At 44.2% G+C, this 19,890-nt stretch overlaps 1 protein-coding gene across 2 annotated transcripts in view; it reads left to right on the top strand.

The window, feature by feature from the left end:
- LOC122163917 (vascular endothelial growth factor receptor kdr-like) overlaps nt 1-19,890 on the top strand; it is a 119,993-nt gene that overhangs the window by 47,346 nt on the left and 52,757 nt on the right. For both annotated transcript variants that reach the window (XM_042825492.1, XM_042825493.1), the window contains exons 5-10: nt 966-1,125; nt 2,527-2,663; nt 4,088-4,247; nt 4,826-4,943; nt 6,681-6,856; nt 17,723-17,873. In XM_042825492.1, the coding sequence (XP_042681426.1) occupies nt 966-1,125; nt 2,527-2,663; nt 4,088-4,247; nt 4,826-4,943; nt 6,681-6,856; nt 17,723-17,873 (902 nt within the window). The remainder of the gene's footprint in view (nt 1-965; nt 1,126-2,526; nt 2,664-4,087; nt 4,248-4,825; nt 4,944-6,680; nt 6,857-17,722; nt 17,874-19,890) is intronic.

Here is a 19,890-nt window from a genome sequence, read left to right on the forward strand (position 1 = left end):
TCTCGTTCTGCAGCTTTTCCTGAATTTTCCTAATGGCTCTGCACAGCTCAATTACTTTGAAAGCATCTTCCCAAAATCCATGTTTCTTATGACTGTCAGAAAAGAACTGCTGCTCCAGAAGAAAGCCATGCCTGCCATCCCAAAGCAATGCCACCAGCATCTGCCCCAAACTTACTTCCATGGTCTTTGTTCTATGTTGAGTACTTAGTAATAAGGGACATAAAGCAATGCCATCCCAACCAACAGTGTGTTCCCAGGTTCCCAGGATAGGTATGAGCATCAGCTCTCAAAGCCTGGAGCTGAAATTTCATCAGAAGAGGAGTGTTATTTAAACTGAATCCAATTTAAACCACACTGCTAATACGGGAATACTGTTTGTTTGGAGGCAGAAGAATAAATTGTGTGTTGCACACAAAAGATGAAGAGCAACATTATGATTCTTTTTTTCAAGAATCACAGAACAATACAAATATTTAGGAATCTAGGACAACTAATGTCTATGCTACTATGTTAATCATAGAATCAGAGAACGGTGTTTTGAGAAAAATGCATGGTGCATACCCGTAGTGCATAAGGCAAGATTTTGTTCCTAGGCACTTCCAAAAAGGTTACCCTGCAAAGCTTCCATAAGACAGGCAAAATTACTTGCAGTAAAGAGATGAGGGAAACCAGATTTACAATGGGTGGCACCACATCTTGCATAAGGTCTGAGAGGTTTGGGGCTACTGAATCAAGAGCCCCAGTTACGATGTCCAAGTTTTGGATTTCAAACAGTTGTACCTCAGGGAGGACTCTCCTATTTGCACATGTTGTTGTTGCCTGAGATGTGTGTGGAATGAGACCAACCACTCTGAAAGATCAAATATCTCCCTAGTAATAAAGCAGAACAGCTTGGGCTGCTTGGCCTGATGACCTGAGGAGAAAGGGAATGTCTCAGCCACCTCCTCTTGCCTGCTCTCTTTCAGTATCCTCATCTTGAAAAGCTAGACTTCAGGAAGATGGTGTGGGACCCAAAAAGAGGATTTGTCATCCCCTCTCATTCTTTTACTTATTCTGGAGTACTCGCATGCACTGCAAACATCACTGGAAGTGTGTTCTCATCCTATTACCTCGTACACAAACTGGGTGAGTGATTGCTGTGTGCCAAGGAATGACCACAGTATTTCTGCTTCATTGCTAATCCCCCGGCTGTTATTTATTGGCTAGCCCTAGGAATATTTGATATATCTAATTGTTATGTATCTGTAGCACATCCGAACTGCAGCACTTACAGCAAACTGATTCTTCCCCTTGTTTTCCTATTCAATAGAACTTGCCTGATCCACTCAAACTGCCAGCTGTTGAGGTGGTACAGAACAGGAGCATTTTATTCAAACCTCACCACAGCTTTGTTTGCTTGGATAGAGCAGTATTTACACCAAAGCAAATGCCAATTTAGAATAAACAAAACATTAGATTTCTTTTTGTTTCTGGTCATTAAACACATGAGATCATGGTATAAAAACCTCATTAACATATTCAGATATTTGCTTTTTTATCCTGTTTCTCATGGTGATTTACTCTGTCTTTTCCCTTGTATTTACGGTTGACCTTCAACTCAGAATTTATATCCAAATTTGCAGCTACCAATCATTAAATTTTGAAATGCTGGAGATTAATTAAAATCCACTTCTAATTTATTTTTCTTTTCAATGTATTCTCTTTCTTTCTTTGTACGTTATATTTTTCACAAGGAGAGATTGTGACTTCATTCCCATTAGATTATAGCATCCTTCTATGCAATTAGCACTCAGCTTTAAATAACAATGAATTTGTGCGGCAGCCAAATAAAGATCCTGTAAATCTCTCTCTCTATTTTTCTTTCATTGCTGGAGTAGTGATTATTTATTACTAAAATTGTGAATGCAAAGCTAAAAAAAAAAAGCCATGAGGACATCCTTATCTAGCCCCCAGGCACACCTGCAAGACCTTTCTCTGTAATGTATTGCTGCGCAGTGGTCAGAATTGTATCTACTATGCTGCTCCACAGACTAAGAGGCATGGCCTTGAAGGAGGCTTTTTCAGAGCTGATGCATTTGAGACATCAGTAAGTACAAAAGACTGAGATCTGGTGGTCCCATTCAAAAAGGAGAGGTAACTGGCCATCAGGGGCAGGAGAAGTGAAAATGTTGAGTTACTTCTGAATCTTCTTTTCTTAGGAAAGAAGAAGTACAAGAATAGTATGAGAATGTTTGGGCTTTGAGGGCTGGAGCCAAACATGGCGAAAGCAAGAAAAATCGTTCATAAATGCGCGTGCCCACATCTGACCGCTTTGATCAGCTGATGGTCAGGCGTTGATTCAGCTGACCTCGCTGCTCCTTACGTGCGTGTTTTCAGAAGTTTCTGTAGAAACTGCAGAAGAAGATGAAGTGCTTTATAGACTGAAAGGAGCAGATGCTGGAGGGGCATTCAGAGTGTGGTTACTACCTTAAGTGTCATTTATGCGTGGAGTGCTGTGTGCTTATACTTTTGCTTTTTTCCTTTCAGAGGGCAGAGCACAGAACCTGGCTTTGAAAGCAACTCCCAAAAAACTGCTGGTTGGAGAAACTCTCTATTTGGAATGCAAAGCAGAAACCTTCATCAACGGGCGCATCGAATTTGTATGGACGTGTCCTAGGGGAAAAGTGAGTTGATGAGAATTCAGGATTCTGCTTTGATGCAGTCTCCTACCCGAAAGAAAGATGTTCGTGGTGCTGAGCACACTGGCTACTAGCTGTTCTGAAATACAGCCTACCATTTCTATGCCTACAACTGATTGTATTTTTAGTTTGAATGAATCTAAAATGCATCTACTATCTTGAGCCTGTAAATTAAACTGCAAATCTCATGCTCTATATGTGCTTGCAAGAAAAGCCAGGAGATCTTTCCTCTTGGAACAATTTCTGTCGCATTACTTGTGGCCTCTTCCCAGCTTACAACTTAAGTCTCAAGGGCAGTCATGAAGGGTGCAAGCTATCAATCTGCTCACCCATCTTGGCACTTATTAAGTAGGGGAAATGAAACAAAAGCCATTTGTATCTGCTCAGACTTCACCAAATAATTAAATTTAAATTCTGAAAGTGAGTTCTTGAGCTTTCTGTGGAATGCAATACAGAAATGCTGAATTTGATGTAGAGCCACGTGACACTTTGATGTACTGAAACCTTCCAGTTCTCCTAAGGAAAACCAGAGAGAAGGGGTATTTCCAGATCTGTTTGTTCATCCAATACAGTACTCATGGTTCTATTTGATGTTCAGAATTAAAATGATTGCTTTCTATTTTAATTGTGCAAAATATACATTTCAAAGGAGCATCTAAGCCTCTCCGAACAGTGTAAAATGTGCCCCCTAAAATTTGATTATTTTGGACTTATTTTGTTTACTTAACAAAAGAATGTTTGATTTTGTGAAGAAACTACAGAAAAAATAGTTTATGGAAGTGCAAGCTTCTAAATTCCAGTGTTACTGAATTCTGTTTCTTGAAACCCACATGATGGAAGAGAGTTACTTCTTTATGAAACCTCCTTAGATTTCTAACATTATAAATGCAAAATTTCTTGACCAAATATTTGGGATCAAAAATCCAATCAGAATAATAAAATGCTTTCTCAAATTCTTCAGGAATTTGCATTGGCATTTGGCTATCATAATATATCTGTTATTCTTTTGGAAAGTAGGCTTTCTTTCTAAGACAAGAAAACTGACAGTGACCCCGAAAAAGGCACAGCAGTGACCCTACAGGAGATGATGGCAGTTTTGCAGTGAGATCCCTGGGATGTGGGCCGTGAGCAGGGATGATCTTTGCAGTGTCCCATGGCTTACCTGCATGCCCAGGTTTCAGCAGAGACGTGCCATAGTTCCACTGCCTCTTTCCCATTAAACTTGATAACGAGAGCTCACACAAGAGCTCTTCCTGCTGTTTTGCCTTTTATAATATTTACTTCCGTGATGGGGAGCTACGATAATTTTGATATGAATCACTGCTTTTCTTAACTGGCAGACTTTGTAAGGGTAAACAGAGCAATCCCAATTATGCCCCTTTTTGACCTCTTTTTCTGCTGACTTCCAGCACCCTTCCCCCAGGAGAACAATGGACCAGAGTGAACCCGTGTACAAGGTTGGCAGCAGCCTGACAATTGAAAATGTCACCATGGAAGATGGAGGCCTATACATATGCAAAACATTCAATGTAACGAAGCTGGAAGCTAATGTCACCGTTACGGTGTACGGTAAGTTCTGCAGCAAGACTATACTTTTAGTGTAACCAAAGAATAGTGCCACATTACCAAATCTGCTGATACCTCAATGCTGTTAGGAAGAATGACAACTGCTTAAAACATTAATAATCTGTAATAATTCTATGAGAGAGTCAGCATCCAGAACAGTGTTTTCAAAAAAACATCACAGAGCTCAAGACTGCTGCATCTGAGGGTATGGATGAACTGGGATTGAGCTACTTAGAAAAGGCAGCTCTGAGAGTGGTTGCTGATGCCCTGGAAAATCTGTCGGGCTGGCATTCACAGGACAGCATACCCCAGCACTTAGACATGCTGCAGCAGGGGCACAGCAGCTGCTAATTCTCTCCATTAAATAAAAAGTCCTTCATGTGGAGATATAATTCACTGACTGTGCCAGAGCTGTGCAGTCAAACTGCTCTACCAGGCTGGCATTCCATTTGGTTGTTTCCATCCTCTGCACATCTGCAGCTGCAAAAGATCAAGGATAGGCAGAGCACTGTGTGAAGATACAAGCACTGCACTGTGGCAAATCTGCCATTCCTTGTCTTTCTCTTTGTTTCTCTTTCAAGACAAACCTTTCCTTGAGGTGTCGCACAAGAAAGGGCTTTACTATGAGATTACATCAGGACACAAGTCGCTGAAACTGGCTGCGAAGGTGGATGCCTTTCCTCGCCCAACTGTTGCCTGGTGAGTACCTGGAGCAAAAGCAGACATGGCCTTGTTGAGGCTCCTGTCCGGAGCAGATTTTCACTGTTGCTTCACTGACAGCAGGTATAAGTTGGGAGCACTCACAGCCATGGCCTCACAGCTCACCCAAGGAGTTGTTTCTCCTTTCTGTGCTGCTGTGTGCTGTGTGGAGGTGATAAGCTGTACCTCTTTCCCATGCTATTTTTCCCCTTTAGTCATACAAACAAAAAGGTTCCTACAGAAAAAATAGAGGTTTTGTTTACACTGGACACAGAACTGTTTGGAACAGTAGAAATCTAAGGGGGAAGGGCTGCCAGTTTATTAGCTTTAGTGGTGGCTAGTCTGCAAGGATGCAGGGCACAGCAGAAAGCTGCAGGACACACTATTAACATGAAAAAATATTTCTCTTCTTATCTTTTAAATAATTTACTCCAGTTGGTCCCACCAGCAATGCCAGTAACTCCTCCTAGGCACTGTAAAGGCTCCACCTGGACTGTGATGGATTAGGTGAAAAGCAGCCAGCACATCAGTGAGTGCAGGACACATTCATTTCTCTCATTGCCCTTAAATCACTTGTCCTCAGCCCTGCCACTTTCTCCATGCCCTATTTCATAGGGCTCTTTCCCAGCCCCACCTCACTCACCATGGGCAGTTCTGCCTGTCTCAGCTGAGCAGGAGGCTTGGCAACACTCCCCAGTGCCATACCTGGCCAGCTGAGTGCTGCTCAGGATGAACTGCCAGCAAGCAAAAGGTGTTGCTCAGGGATGGGTTTGCTGGCTTTTCCTAGCAGCAAACTCACAAGAAATTCTCCAATGTCAGTCAAATCACCGACCTCTGCATGCCAAGAGCTATTTTTAATTGCCCCTGGTTTTTAGGAGACAGAAACCTTCCTGGGAGTTAGAGAGGGAGCACCCCCTTTCCCCTGCCAGGCTTTGTTCCCAGGGCCCAGCATGCGGCAGCTCTGTGGCAGCTGGGACCACCAGAGCCTCCTTCCCCACATGCAGCAGATGTTGACGTTGGAGGTCTTTCAGCACAGTTTGAATGACTGCAGAGGAGGCTTTCAGCATGCTCAGACAGCAGGACACGTACCCCAGCTTCTCCTTCCACCAAGTCTGAAGCTCTGTGTGTGGCAAAGTCTGCCCTATTTCATATTCATAACCCAACTGTGGGTTAGCAGCAAGCAGGAGAAGGTCATGCAGCCTCGCCCAACCCAGTGTTAGCGATGGTTCAGGGCTGCAAATTCCTCACTGACCTGTCTGTTGACTCTAAACTCTCCCTAACACAGACTGGCTTTTTCGTAAATAGTAAAGGATCATTCATACATGCTGAAAAACAGTTATGATTAATTAATATCTTGTTTTAAAACTGATGATACAAATTTTGGCTAACCCATCACTTATTGCACTTAGTATTGCACGTGCAAGCTGATGTTTGCAGTCCACAACAATTTGAGGGCAGCTCCATTTGCACTTCTGATATTAGTTGAGCGTATTAGAAGCACTGATAACTCAGATTCATTTAAATATCTTTTTCCTGTAGCACTGCAGATGCTACTCAATCTTAGTGTGAAAGAGCATGGGAATAGAAGCCCAATTCAAGCAGGGGTTCCTGTTCTGTCTGCAGTGCTGATTCTGAAGGATGACCCTTTAACCACTCTCATTTGGGTACCAGTCAGGCTTTCTGAGGGCTAACAGCCACGTGTGCACATGATGAGCCTTGCTGGGCCTTTCACAACAGGTACAAAGATGGCAAACTGATCAAGGATAACCAAACTTGCTACGAGCCGGACCCAGCGAAGTACAGGCTGGGCATAAGAGATGTGAGACCAAAGCATGCTGGGAACTACACCATTGTCCTGAGCAATGCAAAATATGGCCTGTACAAGAACCTCACCATGCAGCTGGTAGTGACAGGTAAGGACTTGATGTTTGTAATGATACTGCTGTGGCTTTTTTTCCGTGTGACGCTGTTCTTTCAGTCAGTAGGAAGGAGGGACAGGTCCCACGTTTACCTGCAATGAGCTCATACAACACATTTAGGAAACACTGATGATCCGTTTCGCACCAACCCATACGAATAGAGGCAATAGAATGGAGATCTGCAATGAGGAGTTAGGCTGAAACCAGGTCATCTAAAACAACTTTCCACCAAGCTGCTGCACCTCAGACCGCAGCATCTTTTTGTTGGGATGGTCTGCAGACAGACACGGAAACGGCTTGAAAGTGAAGAGCCTTTCAATAGGAGTTTGGGAGGATATCTAGGAGCAAGGTCTGGAGCCAGGGGCACAGTTTCCCAAGAGAAGTGGTGGAAGTTTTATCCCTTGAGATTAAGAAGTAGCTTGGGCAAAGCACTGGGGAACATCCTGTTGGGACAGGAAGAGTCCCAAGTGTGCTGGCGGAAGGAACCAGATGAGCTGTTCTGTCTTTCATGTCTCTCCATCATCCTGCTACAGAAATACTGCCTAAGTCTGTATTTCGTATTTTTGTGTTGTCATTTATCTGCTGGGAGCATTTGAGGGATAGGCTCATTTTCAGGAGGATCCAAAGCAAACGGAGTGCAGTGAGGCTGGTTTACTTGTCAGAAAAGGAAAATAGACATTGGAATCACATTTACTGATCTCACTCACTGGGATGATGGAAGACAGAGCTCATTGTCTCTTTGCACATCTGCTGCCTCTTTTAATGCAGTGAATTTGGGAACAGAAACAGAATCATGAGGCCCAGCGGGAGTTCGACATGTTAGCTCTGCTTTCTTCTGTATTTCCTGAGGTTTGCTCAGGCAGTGAGATAGGTGAAGTGGTTGATGGAGGTTTGTTTTCTTTTCTACGGTGAATTTTTCTCTCTTTCTCTTCTTGACACCTAAAAATATTCTCAATTGTCCTTTCTTGAATTACTTATGTGCTGTTGCACTATGTAACTTCCAGCATTTGTTTTTTTCTCATTTCACCTTTCACAAAGGAATAATGCGTAACAAATGGAGAACTTGTTACTTGGGCATACTTGGCCTATTCAAAATGCTCAGTGCTTACACCAACTTAAACAACCCTTAAACTAATGTGTGATACAGGACTGTAGAGAGCTGGGAACCTGCTCATGGTCAGCTGCTGTGGCTCAGTGATGGGCAGGAATGTGTTAAACTGTGGCCATTTATTCCCTCAGGGTTGTTTATCCATACAATGGTTTTGCTGTCTTGTTAGAGAACAGAAACATCCAAAGGAAGAGAAAATTAAGAATGATAATAAATTATCTTGTCAAGGTAAATATTAGCGTTTGCGTGCGAAAGAGAATGTTTAGTCGAAGAGCAGCCATTCCACAAATAGGCATATCAAAAACAAACAGATCTTGTTTGTAGGAGCAAGATGCTATTTCAGGATTAAACCATCCATGCTATTAAGTACAGCACAAGCCTTTCATCTCTCTTGTATGTACAGGCGTGTGTTGTTCTGGCTCTCTCACACAGTGCTTGCCTAGCATGGTGCTCATTGTCAGCCTTTATTTCAGATCAGCCCAATAAAGACTTCAATCAGGACTAATTATTTCATTGCAAAACACCCTTTTTAAGAGTATGCAAAGGCCAGCAGCTGCAGGACTGTTACTGACCAGCAAAGGTAATGCTTGCTGAAGCACAGGAAAAATGAACAGCAGGTGCTTCTTTCCTGGTTAAAAAAAAAAGAAAAAAAGCCATCTCTGAAAAGAGACACAAAATGGAAAATATCTGCCAAAGAAAGCCACTGTTTTTAAGCAAATCACTGCAAACAAGGAGGTACTTGCCCAGACTGTAGATAGGAATGACTCAAAACTAGGAAAGCTCTCTTCCTTGCCGGGCTCTTCCCTCTGCAGCACTAAACCAGCAAGCTGGATCTGGAGCACGCAACCCAAGGATGGGCTCCTTTAGCCCAGATGCATGTGGGAAGAGATCAAAAAAGGAAAATTTTGTTCTTGAAGCTTATCCGACTGCAGAAAAACGCTTTTTTCCTCATGCTTTCAGCTAGGGAAAATGGATTGCTTCTTTTTCAGATTTGGGCATAATTTGCTTTATATTCAAAAAACAACCTGAATGCAGATTTAAATTTTTCTCTCGACTCCTAAACAAATAACCTGACACTTAATCTCCAGTTCGTGTGACTGATGTCCTGGCATCACCTGAACAGATCTAATTGTTCGGAGCTTCAGCAGGAGGCCGAAATGCTCTGCAGATATTTTACGTGGGATTACTTTGCCCACCGCTGAAACAGAACCGCCTCTGAGCTGAGAGGGGTGATCAATGTCTCAGCTTAGAACCAGGCAGTCTGCATTACTGAAGGTAGAATTTGAACGCTGGTATTAACAGACTTCATGGAACAATCCTCTTGGTTTGCAGGTCAACACGTTGGTAGAAGCATCAGTTTTGCATCATGTCTAAGAGGCGCTGCCTGCAGCAGCCCAGCACCTGCCCAGCCTCATGCCAACTACGTGCACATCAAGCAGCTTCCTATTACTGAGGAGTAGCATTTCTTTTTTGAGTAACAGCATTAGTCCCCAAAAGGCAGGGCATGTCTTTTAATTTGAGAATTGCATCTGAGAAAGAAAGTGCATTCTGAACTGTATCATTTAAATAGGCTTTGGAATGTGAAGATAAGTGCCATTTGTCTCTTCCTGCATATAGAAGAAATTATAAGCAAGCATACAGCCCCCTCTCCTGTGAGTCTCTTCAAAATAATACATCATTAATTCTCCTGAGCAGCACAGATAGGGTAAGTGGCTATGTGCTGTGACAAACCCATCACTGCCAATTTGAACTAGGTGTAGAGGAAGTTAATAGTGTTGCGAAATGTTATCTACAAACAAAGTATAAATAGCACTAGAACTCTTACTCATCGAATTGCATTATATTAATTTTGCAGGGCATTTTATTCTGTAATAACAGCAGCAGAAAAGAACCCCTTAAAAAGTAGGAGAAAATTAGTGATATGCCTGAGCCCTACAGGACAGCAGCTTATATGCAGTGTATCTCCTGACCTGCTAGAAGACCTGAACTGCTGCAAGCTTTCTTTGGAATTATCTTCCATACACTTAACTGGTAGCCAGCACAGCACTTCTGGCATAAAGTACTGTACTTGTAAGGTATTTGCTTCATAGTAATGAGTGCAAAAAGTAGGAGCTATTTCCTCACAAAGGTTGATACGGCCATAAAACTGATGAGTATGCAGGGAGCAGAGGTATTCGTTGTCTCAGCTCTACAGAAACAAGAAACAAAAGGGCAAATAAAGCCCCAAGCTGCTGGCTGGGAGCTGGTAGCAGTGCTGGCCCCAGCAGTACGCAGGAATCAGGCACACCAAACTGTGCAGTTGCTGTCTGGCCCAGAGCAGAATAGCACTGCTATGCAAAAAATGTCTCTTTAAGAAGTGGCTTAGCTGTGCCTCTGGTCACCCATGCTCCCAGTGCAGCTGGAATTTCATCTTGCAGGAGCACATATCTCCCCTGTGGAGTCCTGTTGGCTCATTGTAGGACTCAAGTCCCCGGGAGGCAGCTGACTGCATTTTCAAAACTCTCCTTCTTTACATATTTACACATCAAACACTGTCCAAGAAGCGGCAGGTTGCTGTGGTTTTGTTTTGTTTGATTAAATTCTTATTGAGAAAAGGTTCAAGAAAATAATGTCCTAAAGAATTTGGAGGAAAGGGGGCAAGAAGAAGGAACAATCCTAGCAAACAGCTGGTGGCTGCACATCTGAGCCAGCCAAGGAGGAGAAACGTGGGAGAAAAGAGTTATTGCAGGCTGAAGTACAAAGCCGTTTCAGAACAAAACATAAACAAAAAATCCCCAAATCTATTTATGGGGAAGCAGGCTGCATTTCATTCTCACCCTTGCTCAAGTCATCTGCATGTATCAGAGTTCTTGCTGAGCCCTTTATGGGGCAGTCAGCATGCTCTGACCGTCATGCTGTGAGCGAAGGTTGTATAGGAGCATAAGTTAATTCGAAAAAAAATGGGATGAATAACCTCCTTCACCACTTTTCCTTTCTCCTTTGTCCCAAAGTTTCTCTTCTGTGCTCTGTCAAGACTCTTCCAGCTAATATTGCTTTGGGTTCCTGCTGCTCTAGTCAATTGAAATTACATTCCCTTGAAGAGTCTTGATCCCCAAAGCTCTTGCATTGTATCTCTAAGAGGGGCAGTGCAAAGTGCTAGCAGTAGCTGTAGCAAAAGCAGTAGTTATTCACAGGCTCCCTCAAATTCCCTCTCTCCTGGGCATGGACCAAACTAGGAGACCCTGAGCATGCAGAATTCATGTATGCGTTGCCATGTGCTCCCCATTATGACACTGTGGTGGCTGTACCTCAATTTCTGTTACTAGGGAGAATTAGCTCCAGAGCGCCTAATGGCGCATGTGTTGCCCTACCCTGTAATCAGGCCAGCTCTTCATATTTGGTTTAAAATCAAAGGCAGAGGGAGTTCTGTGCTTGACCTACTTTGGCTTGCAAGGGATGAGTTGACATCAAAGGAGTCCCCAGTGATCTCCACAGAAGTTAAGAAATACATGGTGATCCATGGGAACAATACTCTGTCACTTTAACCAGATCCAGACTAGTCTGAAGAGGGAGACAGCCCTCAGGATGAGGTTAATTCATGCTGGGCTGTGCCAGGTCAGAGCAAAAGAGCTCTTGGAGAGACGGAGCTCATCTAAGGGCAGCAGAGGGGAGTCACACACGGTCCTCAGTGCAAGGAAGGGCCACAGAAATATCTGTGCTGGACATCAGATGTGAGAAATGGGAATTTCTTTGCATTAATACTGCAAATAGGTGGAAGGATTGAGCCACATAGGAGAAGCAGGGCTGCAGAGAACCTTCACCTTGCTTGCATTCTTCGATATTCTGCCAGGACTGGCTTTCCATTGTATGTTACATCTAGCTCCAGTGTAGCTCCTTGGAGGATAACCCATTCAGGAAAAGCCAAAATAGAAAATTTGATTTTCCATCTCCTCGGCCAGCCAAGCAAGCTTAGAAACCTGCGAATAATACACAGCCTGTCTCCAACTAGCTGTAATTTCAGTGTGTTCCTCCTCAGGCCCATTCCTTTGCTTTCCTCCTGTGTGCTGCCAGGTCTGGCTGTAGGCAGTGCTCTGGGAGAAAGCAAGTATGAAGTGCTCAGCTATCACACCATGCTCCAGTCCGTCCTTCAGGTCTCTTCAGGCAACAGAGAAACACCTGACTTTTTCTGGGAGATACATGAAAGAAAAGAAAAAGCGTGGAACACAGACTGACTGCGTTGGGCCGTTCTTGCACAATTATTAGCAAATGATGAAGAGCTTTCTCACAGACATCGCACAATCCCTGCACACGTGCAGCCCTGCAGCCCAGCCTGCCCTCAGCCTCTGTGTGTTCCCATGAGAGGCCCCAGTAAAAAAAGGCTGATGCACCTTTTTCCTTTTGTTGGGAGTGGCCAATCCAATTTCAGGGAGAGGAAGACATTCAGCTCACTCCTTTGCAGCAGCAATTTCCTTCTGACAGCCCTTGAAATCCAGAATTGGGGGAAGCTGGGAAGTGGCAGCACTTGTTTCCACGCTCTCAGCCAAGCCTGCAGGTATATTAAGTGGGGCTTTTCTCCTTTGAAAAGCAGGCAAAGGGGGCACAGAGAAAAATCCTAGAGGGCTGCCAGCTCTGTTAAAAATTAAGCAGCTCAGCGCTATGCATTTGCTTTTGAACTCTGTTCAGCCAATAAGGTTGAGAGACAAGAAAAAACTTTCTTTTTTTTTCCCTGAAGCATTGAAGGAGAAAGGTGAAGGTGATAGATCTGGGAAAGGTGATACAGGACTGAAAAAGAGACAGCCCTCTTCCTCCAAGGTGCAGAAAAACACATCTTAAAGTGACATTACAAGGTTAGAAAAAATACAGACCAGACTGCAATCATTTTAACCACAACATTCATGACAGGTAGTCCAGGAGCCTTCCAAGTCTTCCTAAAATGTGCTCATCCAGGATCCAACTGGATGGCTTCTGTGCCATTTGCTTCCACCCTGCTGGCACTCCCAGCCTGCAGCAGTGGAGCAGCAGCCAGCGTGCAGCCAGCAGTGTGCTGCAGGGGGGCTGGGGCCTATAACTGCCGAGCCCGAGGCTGTTGCTGCAGAGGAGCCCACGGAGGGTCTTGGGCTGCACTCCTCATCCTGGCGCTGGTTGTGTGTAGCGCTGCACAGAGCAGAGCAAAACAGCCGACAGAATGAAACAGGCACCCAGAAGGAAACGGCTGGTGTGAAATACAACATTCTGCTCAGCCTGGAACAAAAGTCATTTTAACTAATTTGATTCGAATAATTTTTCTTTCTTTCAACAAAAAAGAAAAAGAAACACAATGATCACTTGTAAGCTGAACACAGATGAAGTGTTTTTACTCAGGGGAAATTTCATCCTCTTTTCCCCATATCATTTGACCAATCTAAGCATGCGTTAATGACCTTCCTATCTGCATTACAAGTATTCACCTGGCTCAGCTTGCAGAGCTCCTATTTTCATTAAGTACCACAGAAAAATAGATGGAATATTCTAAAGTGCAAATTATTTTTGCTTTTGGGAAACAGAAGCGGCAAACTGAAATCAAATGGACACTGAATAGTTTTAATGAAGCCCCGTAGTCCAGCGAAGTACAGCAGGTTCAGGTGAAATGCTTCACTGGACCACTTTGTGACGTTTTAATGATTGTTCATTATGAAAACATTTTTGAAACTCAGTTTAGATGTAGTGGGGGAGGTGTGTGAACATTTCTGTTCAGATCACTGGAAGTAAAGCAAAGTGCAGTGAATGTTTCTGCGTGCTGGCCTCTATATTTGGATGCTCCTCTGGGTGACAAGTATGCAACTCCATTAATAACATCTGCCATGCACTGAGAGATAAAAGAATCTCTTGCCTAAGGAGCAATGCCAGGGGGTCAGTGTCCCAGTCTTCTAATGTTACAGACTAAACATTACACAAGAAAGATGAGATTTGCATAGTGCTGATCAATTTGAAATTTACAGTAAGCAGAATTGCTTTTTGATTGCATTTCATAGTGCAGCAGCAGCAAAGTCGTTAGTTATTCGGGTCAGCTCTCACACCAGCAATTGCACCTCTGCAGAGAAGGCTTGGGATACAATCACACTTTCAGCCAAGAGATGAAAACCCAGTTATTTTTGATACATTTAAAGCCACCTGAACATTGAACATTGCAAAAGCAGCCAGAGAGGAGAAAGCTTTTAAGGTTTGTTTGGCTTCTGCTTGAGAAAACTCAGTCTGAGGAGGGCAGAGGTCAAGGGATGGGACGCAGAGGTTGGAAACAGGCGGTCAGATCTCTGGGGAGGGGCTGGAAACAAGAAGTGGGACAGCAAAGGGTGCTTCAGGTCAGCAAGGAAGTGTGCAGTGATGTCCTGCATCTCAGCACTGCTGCAGGACTGCTTGGGGCAGGAGCACACAGGGAAGTGTTCCGAGAGCCCAGGAGGAGCCAGGAGGGCTGCACTGTGCCTGGGGGAGCAGGCAGAGAGCGCTGCAGGGCGCAGCACAGGGGCAGCTGCTGTGTCACTCTGCTGTTGTGGTGCTCAGGTTCCAACAGGGTTGGTTTTTTTGCATGCTTAAGGATAGCTATGTGCATGCAAATGTGGCTGCACTTTTTAGATGCTTAATTTAAGGTGCAACCAGAAATAGACTTGGATTCTGGCAGTGCTTATGATTGGATTCTGACCCCAAGCCTCCCTGCACACCTGTACATGAGCAGAGATGCACAAGAGTTGGTGCATAACCCGCCATGCTGCTTTGTAAGCAGATGTGAAAGAGAAAGCAGAGCACGTGTGGAAGAGGGAGAGAGTTATCTGAGAAATATACCACCAGGTATGCATTAAATAATATTAAATTAAATAATCACTGGTATTAGGTTAAAAATTCCTCAGCTTCCAAGTGCAGAGCCGTTCTGCAGGCAAGGTTACTGCAGCTGCCCACTGAGCCAACCATCTGGTGACAGTCCTTGCAAATCTGAAAGGCCAGCACCTAGCAGAGAACACAGTGAGCCTTACAGGTCCAAGGCTTTCCACCGCTGTTAGGGGCACTTTCTGCAGGTAGGATCTAGTCCAGCAGTGAGCAAAAGGAACAGAAACGCTTCGGCTGTCCTCAGGGGCACAGTGTAGGATGGCCAGCACATGGCCAGCACAGTGTGCGGCTTCACAGAGTTTTCAGCCCAATCAGTGTCCCCCAGCATATTTCACACTACAAACCTGAGGCACGTGGGAGCCAATGCCAGCATCTCTAACAGCACAAAGAACTGCTTCCAAAACTGGGGTAACACCACAGCAAGGGTCACTCCGAGGGTGACAGCCACCTCCACTGCATCCTATGCAGGGAGAAAGAAACTTACAAAAAAACCCACTTCTGTTTCTGAAAGACATGCCCAGATTTAGCTCCCCCACGGTAACCACGTTGTAATGCACTGCGAGAGAAATAATGGGGAGGCACTTCCAGCCAGCCCCTCCAGATTTAAGAAAATAATTGCCCAAACCTCATAAATACTAATTATTTCAATTGATGAATCATTTTGACTCATTCTGGGTTTCAGGTAATATTTAATAGTGCCATGCAGTGAAGTAATTGTGGAATTAGAATTCATTTGTCACTCACGTATGTTCTTATTTTAATTAGATCAAGTTAAAACTATCTTTCTTTTCTAGAAGGATAATTTAAATGACATTCAACTTACTCCTCATTTCACCAAGAATAATCTCCTAACATTCAAAGACTGTAATCAAACTTACTTTGTTCCCCATGCTCTTTCAGACAAAAACAAACACCAGACGTACTGTCCCTCTCCCCAGGTGTGCAAAGCTTTGTTCTTTCAGCTCAAAAACACATCACTTGAGTAACCTTTTACATTGAACTTAGGTCTCTATTTCGGAGTGAAAATTATGATTCTGAGTCCAGTCCAAACATGGAAAACAAAGAATTTGAGACTGAAAAGAAAAATGTATGAGACCATGAAGAATGCGCTTCTGTCTGCAGGGAATTTTGCAAAATCATTGTCATGATCTGAAATAATTTGGTGGTGGGAAATGAAACAGTAGTTACAAGGAAATTCAGCTTTTGTGCCAAAAGTCTGCCATGAGTGGTCCGTACGCCCACAGATGTCCATGCACTTGGTCTGCGAAACACTGCACAACCCAAAAGCTGCTCCTGCTTCCCGATGAGATGTGCAGGAAGGGCCCCAGGCACAGGCTGAAGAGCTGCTCCATCTGCCCCCTGCTTCCCCTCCTCTGTCCCAAAAAGCCAGCGCTGTCCCTGAGGAAAGGAGTGGGCTTCAGAGCCTGGCAGAGCTGCATCTGCAGGCAGACCAAAAGGGAGCAAAAGGCAAAACAGGATGCAACAGCAAAACCAAACCAAGGACTGTCATTTGTGGTTTTCTTTAAGTGAAACACTAATTGGGATCTAAGGAGGGTCCTTCAAAGTAGCAAAGGTTTTACTGTGGAAGTTAGGATACAGCTGAAGCAGGTGAAGTCAATTCCTTTCATTGGGTGAGAAGGAAACCTGATGTGTTATTTCTGGCAATGCTGAGGTCTAAATCTGACCTGGCAGCGAGAAGAATGGAAGGTGAGGGTCCTGCTGAGACATGGGGTTGGAGTGATTGGTCCTTGGGTAAGAGAGAAGGGCTGAAAGGGAAAAAAATGAAGAAAAAGGAATAGGGCTCAAGATTGATGAGGTGGGCAGTGGCTCCTGTTTATACATCTGGGGCCTCCTTGACAGCAGAAAAATAAGTTAAACCGAAAAATAGAAATATAATCTGCATTCACTTCCCAACTTGTCAAAAGCCTTCATGTAAAGCGGCTGCACTCAGCTGGACAAAGGGGCTCCACTGCCGGACCCCAACCAATAAATCTGCGTGGTTTCCTGTTATGAGAAGCAGACAGAGATAGGACTGGGGATGGGCAGAGCTGTCTGCACCAGGGAAGAGCCTGTGCTTTCATTTCAGTCTCAAACCCACCCTCTCCGAGGTTAGGAAAAGTTCAGTTCACTTTGGAGATTTTTTAACAGTATTTCTCATTTTTGCATGTTCCTGTGGGAGCTGGAAATACATGGGACAGAGTGGGTTTTTTTTTTCCTGCTGGCAACAAGCAGCCCTGAAAGTGTCACACATGCAAGTTTGCTTTGGTGAGATTTCCAATTCAAGGGGGTGATCTTGCAGTCTGTCCAGATGGGAATAACGCAGTGACCTTTTTAATGGTTTTGCTGTTTCTGGGGTAAGGATTTCTTGGTGTAACTCTACAAGTGGTTTCTATCCACCACTTCTTCCTTGCCTTCACCCAGTGCATGGCACACAGAAAAGGTAAGCAGTGTTTTCGGATCAAAAGAAGTTTTTTGCAGTGACCCTGGGGAGAACCTTGCACAATGGTCGTGATTCTGCAGAGCAGCAGCTGCTTGATAAGGTTCCTCTCGGGGGGTGACATCAGAAGTCAAGCACTGTGCTACCAGCGGTACCTGCACCAGCAGCCTGATCCTGCAGTCCCCAAGCAATAGATGTTTCATGGCATAACAGTTCCAGTAGCATAACAGCCACAACAGCACTTGAAAGCAATTCAGGAGAACATGGTGTGATGTGTCTCTGAAACACCAAAACTAGTGCCTGTGTTCCTCTGTGTGTTTAATACTTTCATATTGCTGGTAATTGCTCTACAACTTCATCAGCATCAATAAACAATCACTGTTAGTGAGGGGCTGCCAATCCTTTGATGGAAACAAGAACACTGCTGCAGATGTAAACTTGCTCTTTTGTACTTATTTTGTTGTTGTTTTTTCTTTAGAGAGACCCAAAATCTATGAAAAGGAAACAGATTTCGATAAGATCGAGCGGGTGGAATTAAGAAGCAAGCACAAAATCCAGTGCACTGTAAGCGGGAATCCTGACCCGAAGGTTGAGTGGAAGTGGCAGCCCTGCAGCCTCACAGACACACTGTAAGTGCACGTGGCAGCTCTCGCTGTGGGGAACGCACTGCTGGGCTGCTGGCTCCACATCGCTTCTTCTTCCCAGTACATCTTGTTTCTTTTAATTAGCAATCACAAGTAGTGATTCCCCACAGATTTCCCCAACTTGTTGTTTATCATCTTTTTGGAATCACAAGCACCTTCTAGATTATCAGAGTTGTGTCAAATAAGCTTAAAATGACGACCAGTCAGACTGGGTATTTCTTTATCTCATCTACCAACTTTCCTCTGGCTTACCAATGTATTTTCTTATCCCTCTTGGATGCAGCCTCTATGGTTAGGGCACAAGATGCCTTTTGAGATTTACCTTCTACAAGTAGACGCTTCCTTTGTTCCTATCGCTGTACAAACAGAGTGATCCATGAGGCAGGGCCTGGGCTCAGATCTGAATGGCAGTGTTCCCCTGGCAGTTTTGGGGATGTGGTGGAGTCACCTGTAACTACTCTGGCTGCACTTCAGCTATACTCTGGTGATGAGGATGAAGGCAGCTTTTACATCCATAAAAAGAAGAAAGTAATTCTAGGATACCAAAGAGAAAACTGCTGGATGGCTCCTTATTTTCTCAGTTTCGGTGTTTTTCCAAATGCTGCAATTGAAGGGAAAAGTGACAAACAGCCACTGCTGTCCCAGGTTATGTACCACAGCCTGGCAGCAATGCTGGATGCTCTGCCCCAGGCTGAGTCTGAGAAGTGACCCACTATCCCTGCATGAGGAAAGCAGCCCCTCACCTTGCTTGGCCAGGGAATCACAAGGCAGTGATCTATAGGCTTAGGCAGGGCTGCTGGCATCTCAGGTAAGCAGAAGGCACACAGGCTGCTGCTTTGGGGGTATTCAAGCTGGAGCAGGGTGGAAATACCATAAAGAAATACTATGCAGTCATAAGAAAGCCACAGAGATTACATGAAATCTTTTCTAGACTTTTCTGTTGAGGGAGAGAAAATTGGTCATGGATGCTGAATAAAGTCAGTTCTGAATGAGTGACTTGGTGGCAAAAGACCTCGCATAACCCTTGTTCCAGCTCCCTGACTCTCTGATCTTATCAATTCAAACACAATTGCAGAGTGGCGTCCACCTCTCCTGGCCTCTGGGGTAGCCTTATCTTCTTCCAGCAGAAGCTGTAGGAGGATTCCTGTGGGAAATGACACAGACCCCACTTCCTTCTGTTGTCTCACTTCCTCTCTCTCCCTCTTTCTCTCCCCCCTCCTCACTGGTGTACTTTGAATCCCTGAACTCTATCATTGTTCCTTATAGCTGTGATGTGATTTGCTTCCTTTGAGTTTTTTCCCTTCATCCTCAAGATAGAAAAGTGCCTTGCAGGAAGTCATCCAAGGCAGCTTCTAATGAGGCTGTTTTGAAAGCTATAAACCCTCCCTTGACCCAGGGTGTTAATCATATGTCTTGCACTGGTTTGGCAAAGGCATGGCTGATTCACATGTTAGCTTTCTGCAGTAGTGGCATAGTGGCCCTTGGTCATCATCTGTAGAAGTCTGAGTGCTCCCAAACCTTTGTGCTGCTAAGCACAAAAAGCCCCATGCATCTGCTCATTTATTAGAGTACTGTAGTTAAAGACATTAGAAAAGCTCTTTACCATGGATGGTGCAGATGTACACCAGCACAACGTGTGCTACCTACGCATTTTTAATTTTGAAATGCATTGCAAGTGCTCAAAACAGAATGTAAATAGCCATGGCTGCATGGAGCTGGACTCTTATAAGCCAGATTAAACTCACATGATTCAATTAGTTGGCCAGTATTTGCTGGTTTCAGTCTTCAGAAAGTCTGGGGGGGGTTCCTGGCTGCTCACGTGCTGATCTTTGTTCATCTTTGTCAAGTTGAGTTCTAAGTAGTAATTTTGAAATGCTGTGATGAAGGAATACAGCAGCTTTCAGAGGAGGTAATGATGTTTATCAGCAACAGTTTTTAGAAGTTTTTTTAAGACCTAACCCTACTTCTGAAGAATGACATTCTCCCTCTTTACTAACACCTC

This window comes from Centrocercus urophasianus, unplaced genomic scaffold (assembly GCF_019232065.1).
Source record: "Centrocercus urophasianus isolate 14NV4802_14NV808 unplaced genomic scaffold, USGS_Curo_1.0 seq_24, whole genome shotgun sequence".
NCBI lineage: Eukaryota > Metazoa > Chordata > Aves > Galliformes > Phasianidae > Centrocercus > Centrocercus urophasianus.